Source organism: Lygodium microphyllum, chromosome 11 (genome assembly GCF_053477565.2).
Source record: "Lygodium microphyllum isolate KBCC chromosome 11, Lygodium_microphyllum_v1.1.10, whole genome shotgun sequence".
Lineage (NCBI taxonomy): Eukaryota > Viridiplantae > Streptophyta > Polypodiopsida > Schizaeales > Lygodiaceae > Lygodium > Lygodium microphyllum.
In genome coordinates, this window is record NC_141145.1 from 148,216,616 (window position 1) to 148,238,080 (window position 21,465).

General features: G+C 40.6%; 1 protein-coding gene and 1 pseudogene across 1 annotated transcript in view; both read left to right on the forward strand.

Moving 5' to 3' along the window:
- Nucleotides 1-351: 351 nt before the first annotated feature.
- LOC148029501 (proteasome subunit alpha type-6-like) overlaps nucleotides 352-21,465 on the forward strand; it is a 45,343-nt gene continuing 24,229 nt past the window's right edge. Inside the window, exons 1-3 of the mRNA XM_087688340.1 lie at nucleotides 352-597; nucleotides 18,781-18,875; nucleotides 19,328-19,409. Coding sequence (XP_087544466.1) covers nucleotides 522-597; nucleotides 18,781-18,875; nucleotides 19,328-19,409 — 253 coding nt within the window. The 5' untranslated portion in view covers nucleotides 352-521. The remainder of the gene's footprint in view (nucleotides 598-18,780; nucleotides 18,876-19,327; nucleotides 19,410-21,465) is intronic.
- Nucleotides 8,827-10,610, forward strand: LOC148029502 (uncharacterized; annotated as a pseudogene).

Consider the following 21,465-nt stretch of genomic DNA (forward strand, 5'->3'; position numbering starts at 1 on the left):
TGCAAAAGGTCCATATCATGCATCTAGATTGATGTTTCTTGGCCTCATCAATCATGTTCCCCTTGCTAGTGCATACGAAGCTTTGCCTAGTCCATGTGTGCACATGCGTGTGAGCATGCACACACACAGCTACCATGTTTAATAGGCTGCAACCGTGCCAAAACAAAATTTTTTATTGTACGCAACTTACTTGCGAGCAAGGAAAAAATAATAGATTGAAAACTTCAAACAAACACTTTAAATAACCCATAAGGAGAGGAAAAGGGGTTTGAGTTTTCAACCAATCATACGTTGCTTAAGTAAATGGATTTGGGTTCTAGGTGTTTAAGTGCATAAAAGGGCAGGATCAAAAAAGGGTCTTCCACACTAGCCTAAAGTCTTGCAAGGCAGGCACACTTCTAAGTGCAGTTCCGAGTCCTTTCGTGGGCTCGAAGGAAAGAAAACAAATTACCTGGTTTCTGTTTTGCGTCTGCGATCGCGTCATACTTCGCATCTCTGTGTGCACGCGGAAGAGAGCAACCATGAGCAGAGGCACAGGAGCTGGATACGATCGCCATATTACCATCTTCTCTCCTGAGGGCAGGCTCTATCAAGTTGGTAAGAGAGAGAGAGAGCGTGCGCGTGCGTGTGGTGTGTGTGAGGGAGTGAGTCAGTGAGATTATTGCCCTTTTGTTTTGTGATGATTGCAGCTCACCCCCATGTGTAGAAGCTTTTATTTAAGATCGTTGATTTCTTATGTTTAAGTAGCCAGATCTCCAGTAAATCTTCCTTGCTTGGTTAGCATTTATCAAGTTTTGCACTAGGTTTCACCAGAGTGCAGATAGAATATCTACTTGCATCACATCCAGGTCTTTGCAAATATGTTACGCGTTTAATTTTGAATACATGCACACCGAGGATGCTGGAAAAATTTCCTGGGTCAAAAAACATGCAAGAGGATTTGGAAGAGTGTCCATACAACAAACCAATGTAAGAATGTGGTTTGATCTACTTACAAGGTTGATGAAGCGTACAAGTATGTAGCCATTGTACTCGAAACTCCTCATCAGTTCTAGAAACGAGGTACAGAAGTCTTGCCATTTATTGTGGTGTGAAGTTTGTGTTTTGTTGCACTTATGGTGATCTATCCTCATGTGAGTTACGGTTTAAATTTATAAATTTATCTTCCACAAGAAGGCAAAAGCAATAGGTTTTTAGGGGACGCCCTTTGATTGACATCTAGTTATGTGGCTAGAGCTCGTTGATTTTATCCTTTGTGGATACTCATTCATGTTGTAATGAAAGTTGTCTCTACATGTAAACTTGGCAACTCATTACCCCAAGCAATGCATGATAGATACTTCCATCAAAGTGCTACTTACTCTCAAGGAAATTTAAGTAGTCATGGAGATTAAAATGGAGGATGGAGAAAGTGAAATGAGTCGCATTTCTATGAAGCAAAGAACTTGCACACTAAGTCTTTGTCCTTTGACTGAGCAGATAATTGCTTGCCACTTGGATTGTTGAGAACATGCAAGCAATATTTGTCCAAGTAAATGTAAACTTGAGATCTCCATCCATGTGATATTGACATCTTGATGTTGCAATAGGGAATCTAAACACAATAGCTCTTAAAACAAAGCAGCACACATTGCTAAAAACCTTTGAAAAGGCACCAATTGGAAACACCCTTGACATCCTATTGAAGCATGCTTTGGATAGATCCCTACAAATATGGACAATGATGTTTCTTTCTAATATTGCTACAACCAATTGTTCATTGTCCTCCTCACAAGAGCTAGGCACAGACCATGAAAATCAATTGGCTACTCACATATTTTTAAGTGTTAGAAAACTCCAATACTATGTTTTAAAAAACATGACAATATATGGAGCTTGGCAATCACCACCCAGGGAATTTTGCTTAATGGAAATGTTTGTCAAACATGCATATAGCTTGAGTCCTACACTTACGGCTTACCTTTCTTCCATGTATCTGAACCAAGGTTTCAATTTTGGGATCACTTGTACTTCTGCATTCCATCGTGGCTATCCTTGGGTGTGAGATCCTTATTCATGGGTTTGTAGAATTCCATTGCTCTCAATTGTGCTTGTACATCCATGTATTTTGTTCGATCTTGATGCACATTGATTCACTATATCACTTTCACTTCGCATTATTCTAGATGGTATTTGTTATGTTAGGTTCTTTCAAGCTTTTAGTTTAGAAAGATTGGGTGACCACTCTTTTGGCCACTTTTGGTCTATCTCATGGGGTGCTCACTCTCTAGAGGTGTACTATGTATGTGTGGGTTTGTCCCCTTGTGGGATCACACTCATACTTCTACATCCAATTATGGCTAACCTAGGGAGGAAATAAAAACAAAATAGTTTCTCTCCATGTTCATGAGTGAGGATCTTGGGCAAACTATGGTGATGGTGGTTGTATTTGTTTTGCTTGAATACTAGTGAATTTGATTCCATTGTCTCATTTATGACTATCTCTTAAAAAAAAAAATCCTTGATGCTCATTAATCTTTTCTTTCACTTGTGCATTGCATTATTTTGACATGGTTTAGACACATCATACTCTTTCAAGCATTAAGATTCCAACGTTTTTGCTATTCTATCTCATTTTTACCACGTTTTGGCCATTATTGAATGTGTAGGGTTTTCCAATCCTTGTGGTAATAGATCACTAGCATTTATAGAGAAAATAAGAGTTGCACAAACATGGCTAACAAATGAATTTAGAAATTGCAAATGAAGAAATGGAAATGAATTCAATGAACAAACTAAGTATGGTAGGCGTGTGATATAGGGATTACTCAAGTAGTAGAGGGCTATCCAATAAACATCGTGTTTCATGGGAGTGGGCTGAGGGAAGTGACAGAGCATGTTGGACTTTGATGAATCCGAGCACAACAAACCATGGAAACGTAATGCTAAAAGTGATGACGGCAGTCCAAACAGCTAGATTGACAAGGATTATAGTCAAGCATAGGAGTTCATTATGTGGGAGGCTACTGATGTTAGTGAAAGTGTTGATGTAGCAAAATACAGTATTTGAAACCGGCCTTCCTTCTTAGAGAGGGTGGTAATGATATGATTAATCAATAATTATAGCAACTATAATTCATATAAATTGAAAATGCAAATGTTACCACTTAATCTTGGACAATGGATAGCTTGTTGGCCCCAAAATTGGTGTCCCTTGTGGTATTTCTTTATCTTGAATTGGAATTTGGATGGAATACAATGAGATTTCTTGAATCTCCTTTGCTTTCCAATTGCCTCTTGCTGTTATAAATGACCAGCGAACGTACAAACCAATTTGTCCCTTGGTTTGTTGAAGGATGACCTTCAATTATGCTCCTTGGGTGGCAAATTCATCCCCAAATGTTTGTTGATTGAATGGTCACTTGAATCTCTTGAAATTGCCCGATTTTAGAGCTTGAAATTCTAGTCTTTAGGCCTTCAATTTTTGAGTATGCTTTTCGAGGTGGTTGTTAAATTCTAATTTTTGTTATAAATTAGGGTTTATGGTAGAGATTACTCAAAATCTCCACCTTGAATGGCTGATTTTATTGGAAATTACTGAGAAAGGATGAGAATAGGTTGGAGGATAGGAGAGAATGTTGAGGAGAGAGAAAATTCAGACTTTCATCATGAGAAAATGGAAGAAATCAACTATTGCGCTGTCTAGACAGCTATAAATGTTGTCTTTATTGATGGCACACCTCGAATATAATGTCACTTGAATTTTACCCATTGATCACTAGGGTTATTAAGGTCTCACTGTCACTTAATTGACTTGCATTTCACACGTGTACCTGACATGTGCACAGCTTAATAATGCCAAAGCTAAGCATTAAAAATACGTGTTCCTCTCTACATTGGGTCTGAAGTTGCAAGTGTAGTCTATGCTGCTTTCTGGCTGTACTCTCTCTTTGTTTCACTTCTTTTCTTTATCGTATCATCGTATCCTCTCTATATGGCACCTCCTTGGTTGCTCTATTGATGATAAACTTTATGGCCTTGACTATCTTAGAGTGGGCTGTTATGAAAACATAGTTTATGGAAAAGCGATTATGGTATATGGCCTTAGGAGCTATTGTGTAGCCTTAGACTCTTAACTCATCTTCCAATGATGGGGATATTGACAATTATGAGGAAGCTATGCTTCAATGGGATACAGATGATGCTCGTGCATATTCCACTTGTCTTCGGTGCATATCTAAAGAGGTTCTACCAATGGTCACCTCTTGCAAGGTAGCTTGAGAGTTGTGGGAGAAGCTCCAAATGTTGTAAGGCTCTATTAACCATGCATGCAGTGGCCTTCTATGGTTAGCTTCAATAGGTGAAGTTTGAGTTGAAGGATACTATTTGGTCTTTTTAACTTCGTATTATACAGGAACATGATCAACTTTGGCACATGTAGTCCGTGTTTCCAGAGGCTCATTGAATGGGTATTGTGCTCTATAAGCTCCCTTCGGAGTTTGATGAAGTAGCCAATGCTCTGCAAGCCTAGACATCCTTGACGCTAGTGAGGCTCACTCATATATACTCTATGTTGCTTGACAATCGAGGCGCCCTTGAGGTTACAAGGGAGATTTTCATCTTGACATGGTGACCAAGATGAGGCATTTGCAACTTTAAAGAGGGGTGACAAGAAGAAGTCGAAGGCCCAATGTTATCACTGAGGTAAGAAGGGACACATATGCAAGGATTGCAAGGAGTTAGTGGCTTTGTGAAAGAAGGAGAAAAAGAAGAAGTAGGATATAGACTCCGTCGATGAGTCATCCTCATCCTCCTTTGGCCCGACCCAAATCCTCTAGCCAAGGTGAAGAACTGATGTACAAAAAATGTGTCATCTTCTTAAGAGAAGGAAAAGGGATTGGGCTGCCCTTCCTCTATTGCTTTCTAGTACTGGTGATGTGGTCATCCCTCATGACTCTCTAGTTCTAGAGAGTCTATCATGGGGGTGTGAAATTTTAAGATGCTTTAATCTTGCTGATAACATTTGATTAAATTATTAATCAAATGTGGAAGGTTGTTTGACACATCTGATGCACATGGCATTTATTTCATGGTAATAGGCCAAGGTCCGCGAGGATGCAACGGGTGTTAAAGGCAAAGGCTATAATAAGTTATGCTTGATAGGTACTAGGTGGTACCCGGTGTTAAATTTTAGCCTAGACCAATTTATTGGCCACTAATGTCAGTGGTGATATTAGAGATTAGGCATTAATCAAGTAATGAATGAAAGTCTAAGGGTGAGTAATTACTCAAGGATACTTGAAAGACAAATTGGCTTAGCCAATTTAATTATGGGCTTGTGAAATTAAATTTTTGAGTACTAGAATAATAATTAATTTTTTTAAAATTATTTTTTTAAAATTAATTTAATAAGTTGGATAATACTGAAAAATGAGATTAGAAGGTTGCCAGCTGGCAAAACTTGCCCATGTAAGTGGGAAAAACGTTTTTAGGGGTTGGTGGAGTCTATTCCAGCCATTGTGAGAGGAGGAGGTTGTTAGAGAGCAAAGAGCGGTTGTTGTGATTTGCAGCCACTAGGGATTAGTCCTATAGCATGTGAAAGTAGTTTGGAGCCCTTCAAGAGTGGGTGACAGCAACCCGAGGCCCTTTTGGTGCAGATGACAGCATACAAGAGGGGACAACACACTTTCTAGTGATCCTAAGCTGTAGGTGATAGCTTCCATGGCTTTTTGGATAGGGCAATAGCAGTCTTTTGGTGTTTCTCACGATGAAACTCTGAAATTTTTCTCTACAGCACTCTCTCTCATCAACCAGCCATCTCTCAAGTTATCTTAGCATTATCTAGTAGTTTGAGCCATCAGAGGAAGAGATTTTAGTCAATCTCAGCTGCAAACCCTAATTTACAGTAGAAATCAGGATTTTGACAGCGCCTCAGGATGCGTGCGCAGAATTGAGGTCCTAGGACTGGAATTCCAATAGTTGAAATTAAGGAATTTTAGGGAGATTCAAGAAGCCAACCAACCAATACTAGATTTGGGTCTAACTTTGTCTTTCAAGGAGTAGGATGAAGGCCAATCCTTAACCAAGGGGCAAATTGGTTTGGAGGCTTGCTGGTCAGTTTTGATAGCAAGAGGCACTTGGATTAGCAGAGAAGATCAAAGAATCTCAATTATACTCCTTCCATTTACAATATAGGATAAAGAAATACCACAAGGGGCACCAATTTTGGGGCTAAGAGGGTGTCCAATGTCCAAGATTAAAGTGGTAAAGTGTGCATTTTCAGTTTATGTGAATTTTATGCTCGCTATAATTAGTGCTAAATTAGGTTATTTTCCACCCTATCCAAGGAGGGAAGTTGGTTTGAGAGGGGGTATGAGAGGGTGGTGCAGTGAGGTAGGTGAGCCTTATCTATATAGGTATAGAGGTGAGCCCTTCCTTTGCTACTTTCTAGTGTTGGTGATGTAGTCATTCCTCATGATTCTCCGGTTCTAGAGGGAGTGTGAGAGGATGATGCGGTGAGGCAAGTGAGTCTAATCTATATTTATATAGGTATACAAGTGCACATGATCTAAAGAGAATATTTCGTGACACAGTAACTAAAGTTTAATAGGTTTTGGAAATCTTTGAGTTGGGTTTGACATCCAGGTTCATGGTGGGCTCTTTTTTGACAAAGAGCGGGCTTGGCTCCTAGTTCAAGCTCATGAGGGGATGCTTTGGTAGTTTGGTCAAAGCCAAGGAATTCATGGTTATGCATGCTTAGAGACATTGTTGATAGGATAGTTACATATGCTATTGTAAGGCATTGTTAGATAGGCATAGGCAGTTGCTATGATTCTTCTTTGTTTTCAGGAGTTGGTGTGATCATTACCGGTGTCTATTTTCCAAGATTATTAAGGTAAATTGTGCATTTCAATTTATGTTTATTTGTTGATTTCTGCAATTAATTGCTTAATCAAGGAATTACCAGCCTTTCCAAGAAGAAAGGTTGGTTGTAGTTCCTATGCAGTTCCACATTGTTTGTCTCACAAACAGAGGAATTTCTAGTGATGAAGCTGTGAGAAAAGAGAATCTCAGCCCGTAGTGTTGTGATAACCTCTTTTGTTGAGAATTAAGTAAAAAACAATAGCATGCTTTGCTATAAATGGAGTATGAAGTTGCCCAATGGATTCCCCATGTTGAGAGGAGAAGATTGGTTGTTGTTGTCACAAGACTGTGACAACTATTACCTTTTTGTTGATTTCTTTATTACATATTTTATTTGGTTTTTCTTTTTGGAAGGATCCCTCTTGAAATCTAAACGCCTGAGTTGCATGGCTAGTATGTGGAACGGACAGGAATGTCTAGTGAGTCAAGACTGGATAGTTAAGGTCCAGTACAAGTCTGGAAGAGACTGATGGCACTGTAGATTGACAAGCCTGGAAGAGACTTGTGAAAGTGTATATGGACAAATGTGTTGAAGAACTAGCCTGGAAGAGACTAGTTCAAAGTGAAGATGGACAAATCTGCAAGAGATTAGTCCATGTGGGGTCATCAGTGGAAATTCACTTCCAGTTGAGCTACATTACAGATTTGGATGTAGCCATAGTCTGCAAAGATGGTCAGAAGACTAGTGGGGATGCAATGGAAGCAACTCCTAAAATTTAGGGAGTTACTATTTTTGGACCCCAGAATCTGTTCGCGTCATTATCTTCGTTTTTGTACGAGGATTAATCCTCAGGTCTGTGTCGAGGTCAAAATTTGAACCGAGGATGGAGAATTTTAGACCGAAAGGTTTAAACAAGAAAATTGTTACATGTATGCCATGTGTCATAATTTGGGCATAAATTCCCAAAAGAGAGAGAGAGGGCAGCACAAAAACGAGTTTCAATGCATGGGGGGCTCATTTTGTGAAAGGGAGATGGATTGCTGCAAATGGAGAGCTCTTGAGAGCTGATCTACCCTATCTATGATGCACAGAGGGCTGAGCTTGCTTCCTACTCTCTCTCTCTCTCCCTGACAGTATGGTTATGTTGTAGAATCAAGGGCCTTTCTTCTGATTCAGGTACAACTGTGTGGAATATGCTGTTTTTGCATGAGGCAAGAGCCTCCTTTCACCAGGAACAGGAGCAGTTGTATGCTGTCCCAGCAGGGACAGGTGAGGGTGGTAACCTCACCAAGCAAGTGTCTGAAATAGCACTAAATCAATACAGATTTTGGACTGTTCAGAGGTTAATTCAGAGCCCAAATGATGTCAGAATCAAGGGGCTTTGGCCCAGATGATGCAGGACAGTGCAGGGAGCAGTATGAACTGAAAATGGGTTTTAGAACAGGTCTGAACCAGTAATTACAGTGGGCTGAATAGTACAGGGAACAGTAAGAGTTGTAACCAGGTTTTAGAACAGGTCTGAACCAGTAAATACAGCAGACTGAAATGGTCAATTCTGCACTCCAACCAGAAGTTTCAGACTTGGGCAGAATTTCCCCTCTTGGTTAACTTGATTTGGGTCAGTAATTGTACTGTTATGTTACCAAATTTCACCCAGAATAGGTGAAAGACAGCCCATTGTACTTTCTCTTTTTAAAAATAAAGAAATACTGCAAGGGGTGCCTAACTTAGGGGCCAACAGGGTGTCTGTGTTGCAACAGGAGCATTCTAGCTTCCTGCATTTCTTCTTATTTCTGTGTCTTTAAGTTCAGGTAAAGTGGGCGACTGTGAATCGGGTGAAAGCATTTATATATTTTGGTTGTACACTACCGCCCTTCCCAGTGAATAGGCCGGTTACATGGTTCCATTACCGAGATAGAATCACTTTTTCCTTAAAGAGTGAGCCAGGGTTTGTTTGGGTGTAAGACACAGAATTGTGCATTATGGCTGATAGAAAGGAAGACACCAGAGAGGAAGCGTCTTCATCACAGGAGATCCCTGTTGTTCATGAGGTGGGAGAGTCTTCTAGACCTCCACAGTTTGTTACTCCTCCTGTTATGGTTGAGCCACAAGTTCTTACGGGTTCTTCTATGGATGAAGACACTTTCAAGACTCAGTTAGTTGCTACTGTGAGTATGTTTACTCAAGTGATGCAGAATCCAAGGTTTTTGGCATTTTTGCAGCCATCTGCAAAGATTTTGGATCCAGTAGAGGTCCAGAATAAGGGTAAGCATGCTGCAGATTTAGTGGAAACACCAAGGCAGCTTGCGGAGTCAATGGAGACTTCAAGATTGGTTCCGACTGTCCAGGAACAGGTGGCGGAAACACTAGTTACACAGGCATTGCTAGTTCAGCCTGCCACTTTACAGCAGCCAAATGTTGGCCTAAATGGATAGGGAAATAGTTTTCAGGTTTTACCGTAGGTTTTTCCACCGACCTCTATACATCTTGGGTACTTTGGAGGTGGATCTGTATTTCAGAGTATGGCTGGTTATGCACCTGGAAACTAGATTTATGTACCAGGAACAATGTTTGGGGGTACACAGGGTTTTATGCCAAACCCCATGTATGGCAATATAGGCATGTAGCTTGGATTTCAGGGAGTTCAAGGCAGTTTTGGCATGCCACAGGGCACTTTTGGTATGGCTGGTTATCAAAATCAGCAAGCAAGTATTATGTCTACAAGCCCTGTAGTCAGTGGTCCGGCAACTTCCATGCCATCTGTTAGTGTTCCTATGTTACAGGCATATCCTATGGATCCCTTGATGGCTCATGAGAAGCCAAAGCCATACAAGAAAGGGGGTGCAGCCGTATAGTTTGATATCTTTCGAGGGTTTGAAGATTGGACTAAGGCACTCTCTTTCTTACAGCAGTTTGATGCCGCATTTGCAGGGGGGAACTTTATAGAGCTTTCTAAGGTCCGGAAAGCTGCCACTTTTCTTAAGGACAATGCTAGTCAGTGGTGGAGTACACTGTTGATGCAAGGACAGGCTCTTGCCACTTGGACTTATTTTAAGTAAGTATTTGCTTCTGCTTGGTTGACCAATGAATTTGAGATCGATGTTATGTCAGCTTGGCACAATTTGGATGCATCTAAATGCAAGTATCTGGAAGACTATAATAAGAAGTTTTGGGAGGCTTTACTTCCAGTCACTTCTTACAGGGTTGTGCCATTGACCGAGCAGATAGAGAAATATTGCTGCGGGCTTGCCACTTGGACTTATTTTAAGTAAGTATTTGCTTCTGCTTGGTTGACCAATGAATTTGAGATCGATGTTATGTCAGCTTGGCACAATTTGGATGCATCTAAATGCAAGTATCTGGAAGACTATAATAAGAAGTTTTGGGAGGCTTTACTTCCAGTCACTTCTTACAGGGTTGTGCCATTGACCGAGCAGATAGAGAAATATTGCTGCGGGCTGCCCAAGGAACTTCGGAATTATTGTACAAAGACAAAGGTCACCACTTTGACTCAGTTAATTGAGAATGCTACCACAGGAAATGCATTATTGTTGGGACAGTCAAGTGGTTTTGGGGGCAGCATTAAATAGGACAAATCTGAAAAATTTTCAGCAAAGAAGCCATTTGGTAAACAGGTTTATCAGAATTCTCAAAGCACAGGTAAACCTTGGCAGTTCAAGAAGAAGCCAGCCAAGTTCTTTGGACAGCAGCCAAAGGTCTAGAAGAAACCTTTTGTGCACAAGTCTCTTGAAGAGAGAAAGGCTTTAATGGCTGAGAGGAAATGCTTTATCTGTGAGTAGATTGGTCATATTGCATCTAACTGTCCGGACAAGAATAAGAGATTAGCTGATGATGATAAAGAGGATAGGAAAGGAAAGAAGCCCAAACCTTCAGCAGGTTTAGTGCCAAATATGCTGGGAGAGCTAAGGCAAACTTTATCTCACCAGAGTTGGCTTCTACTTTGGGCATCAGAGCAGATGAGATGGGCTACACAGCAGAGGCAGGGTTGGTATGTCCTGGCCACTCAGAGTCTGTGACAACCATTCTTGGAAAGTTGCGTCTTCATGTACAGTCTTATGTTGATGCAGAAGAATTTTATATCATGCCACTTGAAGGCTGTGATGTCTTGTTGGGAATGCCATGGATGTTCAGAAAGCATGGTGTGTTGGATGCCTTTAACAAGACACTGACTTTGGAACATAGGGGAAAGACTCATGTGCTTGATGTGAAGCTTAAAGGAGAGTCTGTACCTGTTGTATCGGCTTCTCCCATTACATCCGTAATAAAGAATCATCTTTCTGCGTACTTGATTTTTGCACGTGATGTCAAGGATAATGATGAGTCAAATTTCTCTATGTTAAATAGAGACAGGTCTGCTTTCTTGTCTTAGTTCAGTGATTGTTTTTCTGACTCATTACCGTCACAGTTGCCACCAGAGAGGTCTGAGGATCATGCGATAGATTTGGTGCCAGGCAGTAGCCCACCAAATAGACCTCCGTATAGGGTTAGTGCAGCCCAACAGAAAGAGATATTGAGCCAGGTGAATGAGCTGTTGGAGAAAGGGTTGATTCAGCCAAGTTCATCTCCCTTTTGCTCAACAGTGCTCTTAGTGCAGAAGAAGGATGGCTCTTGGTGCATGTGCATAGACTATCGAGTGTTGAACAAGAGTACCATCAAGAACAGGTTCCCCATTCCAAGGATTGATGACATCCTTGACTGTTTGGAAGGAGCGTCAATTTTCAGTAGGATAGATTTGAAGAGTGGATACCACCAGATCAAAATTTAGCAAGAGGATGTGCATAAGACTGCATTTAGGACCATGTTTGGTCTCTATGAGTTCTTGGTAATGGCATTTGGACTTACTAATGCTCCTGCTACATTTAATCAAATGATGGACAGGATTTTTCGTCCATACAGGCAGTTTGTTGGTACATTCTTTGATGACATGATTGTCTTTTCAAAGAATGAACAGGAGCATAGAGAACACTTGAAAGCAGTCTTTGATGAGCTTCGCAGTAATAGGTTGCTTATCAATGGCAAGAAGAGTGAGTTCTTCCTGGAAGAAATCCAGTTCATGGGGCACATAGTTTCTAAGGATGGTGTCCGAATGGATCGTGCTAAGGTTGAAGCAATTAGAACATGGCTAGATTTGAAGACTGTCCATGATGATAGAAGCTTCTTGGGTTTGTGTTCTTACTACAGGAGGTTCATTCGCAATTTTGCAGAGATTGCTTCACCTTAACATGCTTTACAGAAGAAAGGAGTCTCTTTCCAGTGGACACAGAAAGAGATTTCAGCTTTTAATCTTCTTAAAGAAAAGATGACTTCTAGTCCAGTGATCATCCTGCCAGATCTTAGGAAGTCATTTGTTGTCCAATGCGATGCTTGTGGCAATAGCATTGGTGCAGTGTTAATGCAAGATGGCCGGGTAGTGGCATATGAAAGTAGAATCTTGCGAGGGCCAGAAAAGACTATGCAGGTCTATGAGAAAGAATTGCTGGCTGTGATTCATGCGCTTTCTTGCTGGAAACACTACCTACTTGGGGCAGATTTTGTTGTCCAGACAGATCATCAGACATTGCGTTATTTCTTAACTCAGACTAAGCTGTCAGAAAAGCATACGCGTTGGGCAAACTTTTTGTCAATGTTCCATTTTCAGATTGTACATGTGGAAGGCAAAAAGAATGTTGTGGCTGATGCTTTGTCAAGGAAGCCACAAATTTCAGCTGTATCAATTCCTTATCATCATGAGCTTGATGATATGAAGGAACAGTATGCTGATGATGAAGATTTTGCAAGGATCTTTGATCGGCTTGTCAATGGACAACATCATGAGCATTATCTTCTCAAGGATGGTTTCATGTTGATGCATGGTAAACTATGTGTGACTATGCCATTGAGACTGAAAGTTATGACAGAGAGTCATTCTCCACCGTATGTAGGGCTTCATGGTATTGATGCAACAGTCAAAGCAGTAGAGACATTCTTTTATTGGCCTACTTTGAGAAGAGACGTGGATGCTTTTGTGTGGCAGTGTTTGATTTGCCAGAAGGTCAAGTTTGACAGGCAAAAAGCACGAGGGCTTTTACAGCCATTGCCTATTCCGGATAAACCATGGGAAAGCATAGCAATGGATTTCATCTTTGATCTTCCAAGGACACAGACAGGAAATGATGGGATATGGGCTATTATTTGCAAGTTTAGCAAACAGGCTCATTTCATTCCTGTCTGGAAGAAGATAAAACCAAATCAGATGGCACGTTTGTTTATGTGCAATGTTTTCAAGTATCATGGTATGCCATAGTTTATTGTCAGTGACCGTGATCCATGGATGACAAGTCTATTTTGGAGAGGCATATTTGAGAACATGGGCACAACACTTAAGTTTTCATCGTGATTTCATCCACAGGCTGATGGACAATCAGAAGAGGCAAATTCTACTGTCTTGGATTTGCTTAAGTGCTATGTGTTAGAGCACAAGTCAAAGTGGGAGCAGTATTTGCCTTTGGTCGAGTATGCATACAATAATACTGTGCATTCGTCAACAGGCAAAGCCCCTTTTGAAATTGTTGAAGGTGGTAAAAGGTTCCTCCCATTTTGCATACAAAGGATAAGATCTTTCAGGTAGATCAATATGTGCAGAGTGGTGAAATGTATCAGAAAGTTAAGCATGCCCTTGAAAGGACTCAGGCAAAGCAAAAGAAAGCTGCTGATCATCACCGTCGTGAATTGATATTTTCACTTGGTGATTGGGTATTGTTGCGGTTTGAAAATGCACGCTTAAAGAAGCGGAAAGGCAAGGAAAGTCTTTTCACTAAGCTTAGTATGCGATACTATGGGCCTTTTCAAGTAACAGAGAAGATTAGTGATGTCAGTTATAGGCTGAAATTGCCTGACAATTGGAAGATTCATAATGCTTTCCATGTAAGTCTTCTTAGACCCTATGTGGGTGATGTGCCAGAAGATATGCCAGCTGAGGAACAGCCCGAAGTTGAGGAACTTGATGAAATTCTTGTTCTAGAACAGGTATTGGGACGCAAGGAAAGGAAAGTGAAAGGCAAAGTTGCTAGAAGGTATTTGGTTAAGTTCAAGAACTATCCAGCTATAGATGCTAAGTGGATGGACGAAGGTGAACTTGCAGAGTCACCTAATGTGTTGGAACTTTACCTTGAAGCATTTCACTTGCAACCTACCTTGACCCCTTGTATCTCTAAGCTGAAATAGATTATCAAAGTGACAATTGCTTAAGAAAGAAATTAGGTACAGAAACAGATTTTGTACAGGTTAACACTTATTGTGTCCATATGGTTTTCTCAGTGCTAAAGAAGTAAGTATTGCTTGCAAGAATACAGTTTTTACTTCTATTGAATTGAATACATGTTGTAACAATGGTTACTTGATCGGGTATGTATTTTGTAAATTGACTTGGTGGGGATATCATTTTGATGTACCGGCTACTAGATCTCTAGTCAGGGTGATGTGGAGTCATCAAATGAGAATCTGCCACTATGGGGATATCATTGTGGTGTATCGGCCACTATATTTGGAAACAGTGATGTGGAGTCACATGATGATAGTTTGCCATGTTTCACAGTTAGAACATACATGTGTTAACAGTGTGTTCAGTACACAATGTTGACTGAAAGCATGTATGTGTTGTACATGTGCTGCCAGGTGTAAGTTCACTGGGTTAGCTGGAAGCATGTATGACATTCATGCAAACGAGGATGTTTGCAATTTCGAGAGGGAGGTATGTCACAATACTGTGACAACTATTACCTTTTTGTTGATTTCTTTATTACATATTTTGTTTGGTTTTTCTTTTTGGAAGGATCCCTCTTGAAATCTAAATGCATGAGTTACATGGCCAGTATGTGGAACGGACAGGAATGTCTAGTGAGTCAAGATTGGATAGTTAAGGTCCAGTACAAGTCTGGAAGAGATTGATGGCACTATAGATTGACAAGCCTGGAAGAGACTTGTGAAAGTGTATATGGACAAGTGTGTTGAAGAACTAGCCTGGAAGAGACTAGTTCAAAGTGAAGATGGACAAATCTGCAAGAGATTAGTCCATGTGGGGTCATCAGTGGAAATTCACTTCCAGTTGAGCTACATTACAGATTTGGATGTAGCCATAGTCTGCAAAGATGGTCAGAAGACTAGTGGGGATGCAATGGAAGCAACTCCTAAAATTTAGGGAGTTACTATTTTTGGACCCCAAAATCTGTTCGCGCCATTATCTTCGTTTTTGTACGAGGATTAATCCTCAGGTCTGTGCCGAGGTCAAAATTTGAACCAAGGATGGAGAATTTTAGACCGAAAGGTTTAAACAAGAAAATTGTTACATGTATGCCATGTGTCACAATTTGGGCATAAATTCCCAAAAGAGAGAGAGAGGGCAACACAAAAACGAGTTTCAATGCATGGGGGGCTCATTTTGTGAAAGGGAGATGGATTGCTGCAAATGGAGAGCTCTTGAGAGTTGATCTACCTTGTCTATGATGCACAGAGGGCTGAGCTTGCTTCCTACTCTCTCTTTCTCTCCTTGATAGTATGGTTATGTTGCAGAATCAAGGGCCTTTCTTCTGATTTAGGTACAGCTGTGTGGAATATGCTGTTTTTGCATGAGGCAAGAGCCTCCTTTCTCCAGGAACAGGAGCAGTTGTATGCTGTCCCAGCAGGGACAGGTGAGGGTGGTAACCTCACCAAGCAAGTGTCTGAAACAGCACTAAATCAGTACAGATTTTGGACTGTTCAGAGGTTAATTCAAAGCCCAAATGATGTCAGAATCAAGGGGCTCTTGGCCCAGATGATGCAGGACAGTGCAGGGAGCAGTATGAACTGAAAATGGGATTTAGAACAGGTCTGAACCAGTAATTACAGTGGGCTGAATAGTACAGGGAACAGTAAGAGTTGTAACCAGGTTTCAAAACAGGTCTGAACCAGTAAATACAGCAGACTGAAATGGTCAATTCTGCACTCCAACCAGAAGTTTCAGACTTGGGCAGAGTTTCCCCTCTTGGTTAACTTGATTTGGGTCAGTAATTGTATTGTTATGCTGCCAAATTTCACCTAGAATAGGTGAAAGACAGCTCATTGTACTTTCTCTTTTTAAAAATAAAGAAATACCGCAAGGGGCGCCTAACTTAGGGGCCAACACGGTGTCTGTGTTGCAACAGGAGCATTCTAGCTTCCTGCATTTCTTCTTATTTCTGTGTCTTTAAGTTCAGGTAAAGTGGGCGACTGTGAATCGGGTGAAAGCATTTATATATTTTGGTTGTACACTACTGCCCTTCCCAGTGAACAGGCCGGTTACAATTGTCCCAACTCCATACACACTGTCAACTCATGTTCCATGGCTGCAAACTATGATTTCTATAGCAAAGAAGAGATGAATGGCCATCTTCAAACTTGTGCCTCTTAAAATAAGAGAAAAGAAGATCCCAAATATCCAAGATTAGCTTTCTAAATTGCTCCTTAATCCAATCTTGATTTTGATTAAGGACTAATTAATGACTTGGTTTGAATCATAAGCGAGTTGCTTATTGGATAAAACTTAAGCTCACGGCTTGCTTTACAATTTAAGTGAGCTGCAGTGTGCTTACTAGTTGAAACTTTCAAATGATCATTAAACCTAAGGTGTAAACTTTTAATTAATAAAATTTTCACATTGCACCTTGTTTTTTTTTGCCCTATCCTTGTACCACATATAGCCTAAACACTTGTTCATTGCATACCTAGGTGTCAAATCCTTCACTGCTAGTGCAATGGTCATCATGCCAAGAGCTAGGGGTGCCAAAAGTAGAGTTCGTTGCAATTAAATTATTAAGCCCATTTCTCATTTTGGTGATGGCTTGACTAGAGAAATGATGTGGAGAGCTCGTGGACCGTAAGGAGGAATTGGCCCAAATGTCATCAATCTAGGGACTCCATGACTAGTCTAAGGGAAGTGTCCCCTTGAATTGTATAGTGTAGCTTCATTGAACTTTGCTGTAGACTTTGTATCTCTCCATGTGCTACTCTCAGCTTGAGGGATGCAAACAGCTCTCCTTGTCTCAATCTTCAATTGGTGAGGAGAGACTGTGAGCTGATGAATGGTTACTTGAATCTCATGTGGGATGTATATGTGTAGGTATCCAAGTCTCTCAATGAAACCATGTGTTGTGGTGCTCAGCAAGTGGTCCTTGTAGCATGATATCTTCAATGGAGGAGTTGTTGGGGTGAAATCCATGTATGCTGTATGTATAGTTGATAGAGATCCTGTCTCATGACCAGGTTGCTCTCAATGCTAGGGGTGGAGGGGGAGTCTAGGTCATATTGAGAGAGAGAGAGTCTCAGGATGAGAGGGGAACCAGACCTTCCCCCTTTATAAGGTTTCTCAGAAACAAACCATGGGCACAAAGTGCCTGAATTAAGCACAATAATTGGATGGGACCGAGTTTTTGCAAATCTGAAATTAGGGTTTTTGAAACTCTAATTTTTGCATAATGGAGATAGCAAGCTGATTTTTCCATTCCTGCTTTGATTTCATGAAGCTAAGTAGTGACTGCTTCTTGGGTGAGCATCTACTAAAAGATTGGATAGGTGTATACGTGTGTGGGGCTGAAATTTCAGTTGTAGAGTTTGTGGAGGTGAAGAGAGAGAACTCCATTACATAGATCTGAGGTTTGGGGTGTTTGAATGTGAAAAGAGGAAGCTACAAAAGACAAGGTTTTGCTAAAAATGACAAGTGTCAAGCGAAATGACAAGTGTAGGGATGGTTGAAGAGGAAGGGGGTTGGGGGGATATGTAATGTGTATTCACACCAGGAATGATAAATATTGAACAGCTGCTAGCTGCTAGGTGGCCAGTTCAGGTCCTGAAACACAGCTGAAGGTGAGAAGAGCTGGTTGCTAGCAGCCAAAGAAGAAGAGTTAGAGACTTGAGAGTGATGGGAGTGAGCATGGGTGTGAGTTAAAGAATGCTCACAACATACCCTATTTATAAGGGATTTGGAGCATTTGTCCTACCATGTACAATAAATGGCTAAAACATAATAAAGCCTTTTTGGGGCTGTTTTGGAGACCAAAATTAGGAATTAATGTGATACAATTTAATGTTCATACATGTAATGACTCTGCTTGCTCAAGAAGATGTGGGGCGTGAGTGATTTTGGAGCCTGATTTAGGCTTTCCTGCAAGATTTTTTGATTTTGTGCTGTGAATGTGGCATTCAGGAGAGATTGGTCATGACAAATTTTGTCAGTGAGGGTTTTCTAGCAAGATCTAATGACAAGTATATTGATCTCCTTGTGCCTTTGAGGATTCAGACTCCAGAGCTATTCTTCTCGGATCTGGTGTTCTTGGTCTTGACTAATGAGGGCAGGTGGAGAGATGTGCCTAAGCACCGCAGGTTGGTGAGAAATCATACATGATTAGTCTACAGATGGCTGAGTTCAGAAAGCTAGTGGTCAGGGCTTCTGTTCAGTAACACTTCTTTGTGGCAATTCAATAACGATAAAGAAATACCATGGTCCATAAGGGGCACTAGGCTTTGAGGGCAATCTTTATTTGTGTCTAGGCACAGGAGCATTCTGGCTTCGCTGTTTGATTTGTTTTTCTCTTGCAGAATTTCTGTTTTTAAGATTAAGTGTTAGCAAGATAAAGTTCACTACCCTTTGGTTCTCCGAAGGCCGGTTTCACTCAAAAACTCATTGCTCAATATTGTTGATCTTGTTGGTAGGCAAACAAATCAAATGTGGATATTGTAGTTTAGGAATGGTGATGCTCCTTAATTGGTGAAAAGCACAATGGTTGCCGATTTACTTGCCATGTCATTAAACAGCCAGGCTGGTAGTCTTTGCTAAAAGTATGCTGTTTGTTAAAGTGATGCACAGTGGACTGCTATTTGGAAGTTTCGGGTGCATTGTTGTGACATGGTGTTCTTATTTTCTATAGAGTATGCCTTCAAAGCGGTCAAAGCATCTGGGATTACATCTATTGGGGTTCGTGGAAAGGACTCAGTTTGTGTTGTTACACAAAGGAAAGTACCGGTAAGGTTTTATCAGTGATGTCAACTGAGACCATTTGGTTGGTAAAGGGTATGATACTTTTAGGTTTTGCTTGATTTATTTGACTCAAGTTGTATTCAGCACCTTAATCTGCTCAATGCTTTTCAGCTGTCTTGTTTTTTCAGTTCTTTCTTTGTGGGTTTGTGTGTGTTTACTAGATAAGTTGTGATGAGAGAGGTTCTTTTTACCCACTTCTAACATTGGAATGCTCAAATTTGACTTTTCTGGCAACTCTAACGCATTGGGAGGAGTGTTCATAGGTGTAAACATATGAATGGAAGATTTCTGTTTTCCTTTTAAAGCTGAATGCAAAATGTTCAAGGATTCTCAGAATGCATCTTTTCAAGTTTCTAATCCACACCTTTGACTGTACTATATGTCAAAAAAGTATAAGTTGTGTCAAGCTTATGCAGAAATATCTGTTACTTTCGTAGGACAAGCTTTTGGATCAATCAAGTGTCACCCACTTGTTCCCGATCACAAAGTATATTGGGCTACTTGCAACAGGCATGACTGGTACAATTCTAAGCAACTCTCTCACTCTTCAAATTTTATTGTTGGACTTGTTTCAAAAATTAAATGTTAGGATTGTGACTTCTACATGTTTAGTGCCAAAATTTTCCAACTTGTACATAGTTCTTCCTCTTCAAGCATTGTACAACTTGGCCTATTTTTGGCTATTCTATCTCTTCCTCTCTCTTCTCTTTCTTTCCCATAATGAGTATTTATGTTATATCAAATGACTAAAAGAGTACAAAAGTCCCGGCAAAGAAGCAACATAAATTGTTGTATGCTAAGGAACCAAGCCCCCCTAGAAAGAAGATGTGTGTGTTGAATAAGGTCTAGCTGCCAATGTAGGAGACCCCTCAACGTAGCAAGATGTCTTTGAACACCAAAGCGGAATCAAATACAAAAGCATTCTAGGTGACTCAATTGTGCCAACACCCCCAAAATTGAAGGAAAGAAAACGAAATCTTCATATATGGTTGCGTTGAAGTGGGGTATTTGGTGTGAAGAAATACCCTAATGCAGAAACATAAATGAAAGTATACAACAAAGCATAAACTCAACATAACATAGTTAGGTTAGGGTAACTCAGAGACAATGAACATTGTGGAATTTGAATGAATGATTGAACATTGAATATACAATGCTCATGCAACAAACCATGTAGGAATGAAAATTGTACCCTGAACTCTTGTGTCTCGTGGATTGAGGTAGAGGTGTTGAGTGGGAAAGTGTTGCGTACTCTTGATAGGTCGCGAAATGCAACAAGGCTGCCTCAAGATGTTGGACAGTAGTAAACACAACAATATGTGGTACTAGATCAGTGTTGGACAAGCAAAGGAGAGAGGAATCAACAAACGTAGATTTTGATGATGATGTGGACTGACACGTGGCAGGAGAAACTGGTCAAACGCAGCAACGACGATGATGTGGACTGTAGGGTTGTAGTTGGATTGGTCAAACACATCCGATGGAAGATTGCCAGTGAGTGTAGACAACAAACAATGTGCAAATTGGTTGCAAAGGTGAATGCAGCGGGTCCAGTGAAGAGTTGATTGTTGCCAGTAGCAAAATAGGGCAAAAAATCTAAGTGGAAGGCTGGAAACAAGCCATTGATGGATGCGAACAATAACATGTGGCTTTGGTTGAGATGTCCTCTATGAAAGGGAGGTGGGCAGCGAAGCTAGAGATCGTGAAACCTGCAAAAATGAGATTGTGCTGAATGGAGGGCAGCCTAATTATTTATAGAAAGTTTTGATACCTTATACTGCACACTGTTTTAAAACTCTCTCAAATCGCGTATCATTTTAGGGATTTCATTAATTAAGCATTTTTATGGCTAATTCGGCATGTAATACTTCTGTTAGCTCAACATCCCCTCTCAGGTTCAAAAATTGAGCTAGAAAGGAAAACCAACCCAAAGTTTTGAGTGTTTTTGGTTTTAGGTGTTTTTACCCCAAGGCATCCCATCCCAAAGCAACTAGGGCATTAGGCAAAGGCTGCTTGGTGGCTGTCTAGTGGCCTACCAAGACTATAGAGGCGATGGTTATTTTACCAAGGGAGTCTTAGTGGTTACCCCAAAGAGGCCAAGGCATGAGACAAAGGGTGTACATCAGTTGCCTACTAGTGGCCTATCAAGACCTGCAAAGGCAGATGGAACCATAGTGAATTGGGTTTTTTTTTTTTTTTGGATTTTCATGTTTTTGTTTTTTATTTTCGTTTTTTTGGGTTTGTGGTTCAATAATGATTGTTAGAGGTGGTGGTTGATTAAGTAACGTATGGGAGATTGGTAGCCATACCCAAACTCTTTTACAAAATAAGCAAGCTATCTCGACTATTGGATGTGGATGACGAAGGAAGAGGCTAGGGGGATGTGAAGCAAATATGGTGGGTATGTGGAGAGACAAAAAAGATGTGCTTAAAGCAAGCTAGCGAAGCTACGCAAGTAAGGGAGACTACCATATGCAGTGCCGTGAATATGGTGGATTCATAGTCGACCACTTTAAAAGATCGAAAATGGATAAATGTACACAAATGCATGTTTACAAAACAGAATGCCAATGCA